The 10,742-nt window shown below is 51.0% G+C and overlaps 1 protein-coding gene across 1 annotated transcript in view; it reads left to right on the forward strand.

Moving 5' to 3' along the window:
- The first annotated feature begins 262 nt into the window (after nucleotides 1–262).
- Nucleotides 263–10,742, forward strand: part of DNAH10 (dynein, axonemal, heavy chain 10) — a 126,273-nt gene continuing 115,793 nt past the window's right edge. Inside the window, exons 1-7 of the mRNA XM_015419293.1 lie at nucleotides 263–485; nucleotides 1,924–1,998; nucleotides 3,151–3,290; nucleotides 5,694–5,802; nucleotides 7,324–7,439; nucleotides 9,323–9,536; nucleotides 9,637–9,794. Of these exons, the coding sequence (XP_015274779.1) occupies nucleotides 263–485; nucleotides 1,924–1,998; nucleotides 3,151–3,290; nucleotides 5,694–5,802; nucleotides 7,324–7,439; nucleotides 9,323–9,536; nucleotides 9,637–9,794 (1,035 nt within the window). The remainder of the gene's footprint in view (nucleotides 486–1,923; nucleotides 1,999–3,150; nucleotides 3,291–5,693; nucleotides 5,803–7,323; nucleotides 7,440–9,322; nucleotides 9,537–9,636; nucleotides 9,795–10,742) is intronic.

Genomic DNA, 10,742 nt, shown 5'->3' on the forward strand with positions numbered 1-10,742 from the left:
GAAGAACGAAGTTTGAGTCCAGCCAGCCGCATCTTCAAGACCAACAAAGTCCGTGGTGGGGACAATAAGCGAGAGAGCGGAGGGAGGCCGCGGCGGCCCGCCTGCCGCACTCCTTCCTCCGCCGCGAGAGGCGCTCGCGGCCCGGCCCGGCCACGGCCTGTGGTCGCCATGGCGACGGGCGAGCGTCGGTTGGGCCCGGCCTGCTGCCGCCGCCGGTCGCCTGAGGGGGAAGCCGGGCGCCGGCGTTGTCGGCGGCGGGGCGATGGACGACGTGCGGGTGCAGTGGCTGGGCGAGCGGCTGCGGAGCGCGCTGAACGTCGCGGAGGCGGCGCCCTTCGAGGAGCTGCTGAGCCGCAACGACGGCGAGGAGGCCGACACCATCCTGCACTTCCTCAACCGGCCCGCCGCCGCCGGCGACGAAGGGGCCGCCGCCGCCCTCTTCCTCCGCCAGGAGCAGCGGCTGGACGAGGTCGAGGTCGAAATCGGTGCGGGCGCCTCCTCCCCGGCCTGGGGAGTCTTTTCTTCGCGAGTGGGGCGGTTCCGACCGAGGGCCGCGGGGCATGTGCAGAGTGTCGTAGTCACTCGCTGCAGTGTTCCCTCTAAGCTCACAGTTTTTTAGCCTTCAGCTCACGCATTTTTGTCTCAGCTCAGGAAGGATGGCTCCAGAGCAAACTAATTTATGCAGCAGCCAAATCACCCGCTCACAACTTTAATGCCAGTAGCTCACAAAGCAGAATTTTTGCTCACAAGACTCCACAACTTAGAGGGAACATTGCAGTCGCTGTGCCGCGCATTTAGCCCTTTTCTTCAGCCCCACTACCTACCTACCAGTGCTCCCTCTAAGTCGTGGAGTCCTGTGAGCAAAAATTGCACTTTGTGAGCTGCTGGGAATTAAAGTTGCAAGTGAGCGATTTGGCTGCTGCATAGATGAGTTTGCTCTGGAGCCCTCCTCCCTGAGCTAAGGCAAAAATCTCTGAGCTGGATGCTAAAAACCTGTGAGCTAGTTCACACTAACTCAGTTTAGAGGGAACACTGCAGTGCTTACTGTGCATGGTGGAGCTGTGAGAAAGTGCTTGAGCATGTGCAGAGCATCTCCCAGTCGCCGTAGCAGTGCCTCATAACATTGTCTCTGACACCTGCCTTGAGTTTCAGGGAGCAATGAGAAGAGTGTCTACGAGCATGAGCAGAGCGCCCCTGCATCACTGAAGCCTTGGCTCCTCCATCCCTCTCTTGGGTTATATAGAGAAACAAGAGTCCATCTGAGCATGTTAGAGTGCCTGGCCCTCCCTTGTGGCCCTCAATCACAGCCTTGCATTTTCTTCCCTCCCCCCTCAACACCTGCCTGGAATTGTGGGACAATGATAAACAAAGTGCCTCTGAGGCTGTGCAGGGTATCTGCCCCGGTCATCACAGCCTTGTGATGAATATATTAAATGTGTGAACGCTCAAGTGCACATAGACCAGCGCTCAGTTACATGTCAGTAGTTCATTTTGTTCGCTGTTCAGGAAAAAACCACTGCATCCAAGTGGGAGCTGTGATTTGCGCATGCACAGATGTGTACATGTGCACATGCACAAAGATTTTTTTAAAAAAAAATCGCACCATGTCGCCACTTGGGCGTGGCACGGCTGTCTGGACGGTGCCTGGAGCCTTGTCGCGCAATGCAAGCAGTTGGGCAAGGGATGTGTGATCATCTGAACCTGCTAAAAATATCCCCAATCAAATCTGCAGTGGGAACAAATCGCAGTAAGCTTGCTGTGTGACCACACCCTAATTTTACTGGGTCTCAAGTTTTTTTAATTGACTCTGGGATGATGCACCACTGATTACATCCATCTCGTGTTGATGGGAAATGCAGACTTTTTCACTGGGTTGCAAGATAACTCGGGTCTGATGTCACTCTCTGCTTCTTCTCAAAACAGAAGTACCATTTGACGATAGCGAGGAGGAAGAGGAGCGGCTAGGGGCAACCTCCTCCCTCTCCATGGTAGATGGAAGTAAGTACGGGAGCCGAATGAGAGCCGGCGCGGTGTAGCAAGTAGAGAGTTGGGATGAGGGTCTTGGGAGGCTCACGTCTGAACCCCCACCTCTGCCATGGGAGCTCGTTGAGTGACCTTGGGCCTGTCACAAATGCTCAGCCTGGCCTACCTCACAGGGTTGTTGTTGTGAGAGAATGGGGGAGAGGGGAACAGTGTTGTAGGCTGCTTTGAGTCCCAGCTGGGGAGAAAAGCAGGGTATAAATAAGTAAATGCATGGAATGCAATGCAACGAGGGAAAACTTTTCCAGTAGCTTGAGATCCATATATGGGAATTATTAGAAGGCCCCTACAGATGGAGAGTTATTGTCGCTTTGAGGATTAGAAGCCAGCTAGACCCTCGCAAGCCACTTGGGGGAACAGTGTGGATCCCTCGGTTAATTGCTGCTCCTCCAGATGGCAGAGGAGGAGCCCCACGATCCAAGCAGGTGGCATAGACCGTGACAGTGACTGGCACTAAACGAACCAAGCAGGTCCCCAAAGACAACTCTGCAATGGGATGGCATATTACAATTGCTGCAGGAAATGATGGTGTCACATTGGGGGTTTCCCAAAGGAAATACGCCGTGTGGGAATGCCATATGAGTTCACACAGTGTCTGTGCTTGTAAGGGCCGTGCTGCGTATTCCTCTAGTTGCATGAGACGAACACGTTGCAGTGGTGTCTTTTGAAGTCAAACGTATGAGTTTGTACATGCATCTTTACACACTTGTTCCCATGTGTTGGAGATCTGGGGAGATGTCTCTCTTTCATTGGTACACTCCTGCTCTCAGCATTCCATTTGCTTGTGCTCACACCAAGGACCAGAGGTGGTGGGGCAAGCTTTAAAATCTGTAGTGGTGGAAGGTGCCGTAGGGTTTTCAAGGCAAGAGGCGTTCAGGGGTGGTTTTCCCACTGCCTGCCTCTGCGTAGCAACCCTGGTTTTCCTTGGCAATCTCCCATCCAAACACTAACCAGGGCCGACCGACCCTGCGTAGCTTCAGAGATCTGATGAGATCAGGCTGGCCTGGGCCATCTAGGATGGGGTATTTTAAAATACAGCCCTGGTCAAGTAGGTGGTATGTCGGACCCCTGGCCGCGACCGATTCCTTACTCTGAGTTTTCTTTTGTCAGAGAGAGATCGGAAAAGCAAAATGTCTCTGCCTGAATCCGTGGGAAAGCGCCAGTCTTCGGTGGCCTGTGTTGTTGCACCAGGCTTGGCTGACATAGAGCGTGAGCTGGCCATGGGGATCTCTCCAGTTCGGACGTACAAAGTAAGTCAGTCTATGCTCAACACCACACGGGCAGTGGGTTAGATTCAGCAAATCTGTTCCACTAGGAAGTGTGTTCCCTTGCCACTCTCAGGCTGTGGTCACACACACTAAATAATCCACTTTCAGTGCACTTTCAAACTGAATTTTGCCGGTTCACACAGTAAAATCCAGTAGGAAAGTGCATTGAAAGTGGACTGAAAGCAGATTATTCAGTGTGTGTGATCGCAGCCTCAGTGCTTTTGAGAGGGGAGCATGCCTGGCACGGAGGGACAGCGTCACCGTTAGCTGAAGGACATCCCCTGGATGTAGTAAAGACAAATCAGGAGGTTGGAGATCCAATCAAGCCCGAATTCTCCCTAGAAGCGAAACTAAACTGAGGCTTGTGCACTGTGGTCACATCATGAGACGATAAGACTGACTGGAGAAGACCGCAACCCTAGGAAAAGCTGAAGACAGCAGGAAAAGAGGAAGACCCATTGGTGTCGCGGTTAAGAGTGTCGGACTAGTATGTGGGCGATCCAGGTTCAGGTCCCCACTCGTGCTGTAGATGCTTGCTGGGAGACCTTGGGCCGGTCACATCACTCTTTCTCAGCGTGGCCCACCTCACATGGTTATTGTGAGAATAAAATGGAGGAGAGGAGAATGGTGTAAGCCACTGTGCAGAAGCAGTATAAGATGCTCTGTCAGAGTTCTGGTTAATTGCTACGTGCCCAAGAACTGTGAAGTCTGGCACTGGTAGGAGCACCTTTACAGTGAAGAGGTCATTCAGTGAAGAGGTCTTACACGCCCAGGGAAATGCTGATCACCACTTTGGGGTCAGGAAGCAATTTTTCTCCAGGCCAGTTTGGCAGGAGATCCTGGAGGTTTTTTGTCATCTTCTGGGTGTGGAGCAGGGATCACTGGGGGTGTGGAGGGGGAGGTGTTTGTGAATTTCCTGCATTGTGCAGGGGGTTGGACTAGATGACCCTGGAGGTCCCTTCCAACTCTGAATCTATGTAGCATGGGAGTCCTTGTCTCAAATTTATCTGTACAGAACACTTGGTTGTAGGTTGGGTTGGACTGTTGAAATATTAACATTATATTGACATTAACATTTGGGAGCATGCAGAGCACTCGGTGTGTGATATCTCAGCATTGTGTGCAACGACCCTGCAAGGCAGGGCGGAATGTCCCGTATTTCGGATGTGGCACTCACCTAAAGCCACCGATTTGGGCAGTGAGGTTACGGTTGAACGAGTCTTCAACTCGTCATTTCCAAGCTTCCCCTCTCCCTGCCACTCGGCTACGGCTCCTCTCAAGCAACTTTTGGGTGCTAACCTGCCAGAAGCAACAGCTCCCATCCATTTTGTGGGTGCCCTGACCTGGATAGCCCAGGCAAGCCCGATCTTGTCAGATCTCGGAAGCGAAGCAGGGTTGACTTTGGCTAGGACTTGGATGGGAGACCTCCTTGGAATACCAGAGGTGGGGGAGGGGGTCAGGCTTTGTGAGCCAGTTTGGTGCAGGGGTTAAGTGCGTGGACTTTAATCTGGGAGAACCGGGTTTGATTCCCCACTTCTCCACTCGCAGCTGCTGGATGACCTTGGGCAAGCCACAGTTCGGTCGGAGCTGTTCTCTCAAGGACAGTTCTGGAAAGAGCTCTCTCAGCCCCACCTACGTCACAGGGGGTCTGTTGTGGGGAGGGGAATGGAAAGGAGTCTGCAAGCCGCTCTGAGACTCCAAGTGAGGGGCGGGGTATATGTCCAATCTCTTCTTCTTTATTCAGCCACCTCTCTGAATATCCTCCCGGCCCCCAATAGGGGTTAGTCACCAGAGGTTACCATGACTTCCAAGTGCACACAAACTCACACACACATGCATATATGAAAAAGTACCTCAAAATACCCCCACCTACCCTGATTTTGTGGGTTCCTGTGCGTGGTGATTCCCCCCCTGCCCGTCCTGCTCCCAAGTCACTGCTTGAATGCCAGACCAAGAGGAATCACTCAGAAAAGGGAGGTAAGTAAGGCTGTGTGAAGATCCCTACTGCGTCCCACTAGACAGATGTCCAGTTTCTTGGCCGACCAAATGCCCCGTGGGAAGCCCACCAACAGGGAAGATCTGATGCACCCCGGCCATACTGACACTACAGTTTGGGTCAGTCGGGCAGGGCAGGCCCCACTGATCTCACTCTTGTGCTCACCAGCTATGCAGACCAGCAAGGTACCAGGAGAGCACTGCGCTGGGCATAGGCATCTTTTGTGGGTATAAGATGATTGCCGAAACTGGATCACCTGGAGGGCACATCTTCTTTCTGAGGCCATCCCAGGTGGATGCACACTCCCTCGCAGGTATCAGAGTGGAAAGCCAGCGGCGACTAGCCACACTTCCTTTCTCTTTCTGAAATTTTGTTCCCGTCTGTTTCAGCAAATAATAAAGCAGGAAGTTTATAACCTGTATTATCACGTGGCTTTGGATGACGTCCCAGAAGAATTTGTGGAGAGCGAGGCTGTATTCTTTCTCAGGGATACCGCAGGTATTTTGCACAGTGATTTATGATGGGATATTTACATTGAACAGAGCTATGAGCTGGGGCTCAGAGATTCCTACAGAGGCATTGACCAGCCCTTGAAACCAACCCCATGCCTTGATTGTCTGATAGGGCAATTCAAGATTCGAACTGTGAGCTCCAAGGGCTTTTGGAAGGAAGAAAGAAGGGGACATGTTTGTGGAGATGGAAATTCCCTGCGTCATGCATGCAGTGTATTCTCTTCCCACCCTTCAGCCCTATTTCTGCTCTCAGACTCCCAGTCCTAGCTGATGGCTGCCCCTTCTCCTGAACACACCAGTACGGTGCAGTTGCTAAGAGGGTCAGACTAGGATCTGGGAGACCCAGGTTCAAATTCCTGCTTGTGCCATGGAAGCTCTCCACCTCACCCACCTCACAGGGTTGTTGTGAGAATAAAGTGGAGGAGAGGAGACTGACATAAACCGCTTTGGGTCCTCACAAGGGAGGAAGGTGGGGTATAAATGAATGAACTACATTAATAAAAATGCACCCAACAGCATGTAAGCCACCTTGAGTCTCAGCAAGAAAGGTAGGCTATGATTAAATTCAGGTGGGTCGCCATGGGTCTGAATTCAGCAGGTGGGTCGCCATGTTGGTCTGAAGCAGCAGAACAAAGAAGAAGAAGAGATTGGATTCATATCCCGCCCTTCACTACCCAAAGGAGTCTCAGAGCGGCTTACAAACTCATTTACCCTCCCCTCCCCACAACAGACACCCTGCGAGGTAGGTGGGGCTGAGAGAGCTCTTTCGAGGACTGCTCCTGAGAGAAGAGCTCTTGTCATAACCATGGCTTGCCCAAGGTTATCCAGCAGCTGCTAGTGGAGGAGTGGGGAATCAATCCTGGTTCTCCCAGATTAGAGTCTGCACACTTAGCCAAACCACTAAAACCACTAAACCAAAGTTTGAGTCCAGTGGCACCTTTAAGACCAGCAAAGTTTTGTTCTAGGTATAAGCTCATGTGCAAGCGCACTTCTTCAGTTACCTGTACCAGATATCTGATGAAGGGTGCTTGCACACTAAAGCTTATACCTTGAATTAAACTTGGTTTGTCTTAAAGGTGCCCCTGGACCCAGACTTTGTTCTAGAGTTAAAGGAAATAAATACATCTCTTACTCCCTTTTCCCATTCCCCCAGCCTTTATCCGATAAAAATGCCCACACCCATATAAAATAATATTTTATGTCCCTAAAGTAACAGAGTGACTTTCAATCTAGAAAAGACAAAAGAAATGCTAATGTAGCATTTTTTTTCAATTTTTCCGAAAATGTCCGTTTCCCCCGGAAAAAAACCCGGGTTTTTTTCCGAGCTTCAAAATTTCCGGGAATTTTACATCTCTAGTTGTTGGTCATCAGACGAGGCATATCGCTGCAGAACATTACATGGCGTCGCCTCCGTCACCAGCAAGCAGCTGGCGTTGGGCCACATGTCGCCTAGCTCCTGGTCAGGAGCCCTGGGCTAGAACACCATTAACCATTTTCTACTGCTTAGAAACTGTTACCGAACCGAACGACTTGACTGAAGCTAACGACGTCCTACCGGAAGTCCTGGAATACGGCCTCCTGAATAGTCATACCCTGGTGATGCTCAAGCAGATCTTCTCACTGGTGAGAGTTATGTTGTTTCCTATCTTCTCACTGGTGAGAGTTATGTTGTTGTTTTTCCCCCCAATCAGATCTCGAAAGGGGTGTCTTTGTCGACCTGGGGCCTGCGAATTCAGAGGCACAGAGACCACAGATGTTTAGTTATTCCGATGGTAAATGGCCGCAGCCATGGGAATGACTCTGAGCTGGGACTCTGGAATTAGCGGGAAGTTCAAGAGAAGCACAAGTGGGAAAACTACTGCCGGGCCTCCATTCACTATTTATAGCATGGGACTGAAGCGGCTTGCCAGTGGTGTTGGGTTCAGTCCTTTCCCTGGCTCACAAGTCATCGATAGAGCAGACGGTCCCCACTTTGGTACACCTGGGCTCTATGGGCGTGGCCAGCCAAGCTTCCAGTTGACAATTGCAGCTTTGATTGGCTGTGCAGACTTTTAAAAACATGGCTTTGGCAACAGCTGCCAGTGCCACCACAGGAGAAGGATCATCAGCATGTGACTGAAGATAATCCATGGCAGCCATTTTGTAGCTGGCCCCACATCCTGTGGCAGCCATTTTGTGGCTGGGCCCACCATGCCATGCAGAATTCCAAAGGTGCCTGCAGGCTGAAAAAGAGAGGGGATCCTTGCCTTAGAATGTCACCAGCTGCAAAGGAGGAGAGAGCTCCTCTCCTCTCTTCAGTCACTGGAAGGGGGCATTTGGGCAGGTACAGCTGTTCATACAAAGGTGAGAAAAGCAGCTCCTTCTGGAAGCCCCTCCGATACATAAAGGAAACAAGACGACATCCTTCTTTGGATGTGGCAACCAATGTTCCCTCTAAGCTGTGGAGACTTGTGAGCAAAAATCCTACTTTGTGAGCTACCGCGTTAAAGTTATGAGCAAACAATTTGGCTACTGCATAAATTAGTTTGCTCTGGAGTCCTCCTTCCTGAGCTAAGACAAAAATGCGTGGGCTGGAGGCTCAAAAACTGTGAGCTAGCTCACACTAACTCAGCTTAGAGGGAACACTGGTGGCAACCCAAGGCATTCAGGGAAGCCATTCATATCGGTGTAAGAGCCCCTTTCCCTGAAATGAAGAAGATTCAACTAGCATAATGAATAGGCAGAAGGATTTCCTGGCCATTGTTCTTCAGTGCTGTAGTGTGTGTGGGAAGAGTAGGGTTTTGTTTTTGTTTTTGCACGTCTTTTGTTGTTTGCTGGAAAGGGAGTCCTACCATGGACTAAGCTTGCAGAATTCCAGTGCCTCTGCCTTGAGATGCCCACTGATGGCGTTTGCTGCCTCCATCGCATCACTGTTGTTCTTTCTCACCAAAAACACAGCTTAAGGCTGCTGCTGTATGGGTGCGCTGAACGCAGCGGGACTTGCCGCTGAATTAACAGGCATAGGATCGGGCAGTAAATGGTCCTTGCCCTCTTTATCCAGAGCCAAATGAGCCTGCTCTGAAATGCCTACCACTTGAGGCAGAAAGAGCAAAAAATCGTCCTCACTTCCAAATTTAGCATCAGCTGCCACTGGATATAGCCCCGACCTGGATAGCTTAGGCTGGCCCAGTCTCATGAGATTTTGGAAGCTAAGCAGGGTTGGCCCTTGGCTTGTATTTAGATGGGAGGCCTCCAAGGAATACCAGGGTCATTATGCGGGGGCAGACAATGGCAAGCCCCCTCTGAAGTCTCTTGCCTTGAAAGCACCTACAGGGTCGCCATGAGTCAGCTGTGACTTTCCGCCACCACCGCAACTGGATGTCATGTCAAAGATGGCCACTTTTTAAAAACACTTGAGCGAGGGTCCGCTTTGAGAACATGCTCAACTGTAAGACTGTATTTAAAGTTTTGAGTGCTTTTAGGAGTCACTGTTGAAATGGAAGGAAAAAAGGCTGTTTGTCTTTCAGGTTTATTTGCCTGCCATGTCTTATAATCAGTACAAGGCGGAGTCTGTTTCTTACCCAGAAACTGAAAAGGGAGAGGGTGAAGACGCTCTCCCTGTCCCGAAGAAGAAAGAGCGGCCAGTAGAACTGGAAAGCTTCCAGATCCTAAGGAATGAGTTCCTTATGAATATGCAGAAATTCCTGGACCATATTCAGAGAACCATACAGCAGATTGAAGGCAAGTTGGTGGATTTCACGCCCAAGGCCATTTTTTCCAGTGTCTCTGTCAGTAAAACATATGGCCAAATAAAAAAGTAAACCATACCTTCTTCCAACAGGGGAGATAAAGTTAGACATGCCGACCATACTCCTTGATGGCGATGTGAATGACCTTGCTGCTGATCAGGAGGTGGTTGAAATATTGGACCAGCTGGCAACAAACTGGCTTATTCTCATATCCTCAGCAGATGAGGAACTACAGAGAAAGGCCCCCCAGGTAATACTGCTAGCACGAGTCATATTGCTTTGTTCTCTGCCTTCCCAGGTAGGAAAAATCCAGCCCAAGACAGTCTGCTGTTAGCTTCCTTGAGGTGACCACGTCGCCAGTCCTGGGGCTACAGATCAAGGCGGCGGCTGAAGGGGGCTGCGAGGGACCCCGTGCCGCCTGCCCGCTGCTGCAGGGCAAGTTCGTGTGCCAGCTGTGCAAGGAACCCTACGCCGCCCCAGGTTCCCAGGGGCAGGGAGGGACCGGGAGGGGAGGTGGCTGGGAGGGAGCAGGGCAACTTCAGGAGGGGACCTCGCCCCAAGAGCCCCCTCGTGGCTACAGGCCTACCCTGGTGGGGTTTTCAAGAAAAGAGATGCTCAGAGATGGTTTGCTATTGCCTGCCTCTGCCTAGCAACCCTGGGCTTCCTGGATGGTTTCCCTTCCAGGGCCAACTCTGCTTAACTTCTGAGATCTGATGAGGTCAGGCTAGCCTTGGCCATCCAGGTCAGGGCACTCAGGCAGTGCTAGTCAGGAAACAAAGGGCTTTTCCGCGTTCTCACCTATTTTGTCAGGCAGTGCTAGTCAGGAAACAAAGGGTGTTTCCTGTTCCACATGTATTTTGCTCCCTCTGGTGGTCCATTCAATGTGACACAGGTTTATGTTTGGCATAAAAACCCGCAGTTTAAGTCTGCCAGGGAGAGAAGCTGGACATAATCCTGCTGTCTGATTAACTTCCAACAGAAACACATGCAGAACAGGAAAAAAAACAACCCCAAAGTAACAGGAACACACAAATGACAAAAATGAGAATGCGGAAAAGTCAAAATCTGCAGGGAGGGACGCCAGACTTAAAGCAAAGTAATATCAAATTGACCACTAGAGGGAGCAGAATATGTGTGGAACGGGAAACCCCCCCCCCCAAAAAAAAGAAACAGGAACTTACAAGTAGGGTTGCCAGGT

This window comes from Gekko japonicus, unplaced genomic scaffold, assembly GCF_001447785.1.
Source record: "Gekko japonicus isolate JY-2015 unplaced genomic scaffold, Gekko_japonicus_V1.1 scaffold181, whole genome shotgun sequence".
Lineage (NCBI taxonomy): Eukaryota > Metazoa > Chordata > Lepidosauria > Squamata > Gekkonidae > Gekko > Gekko japonicus.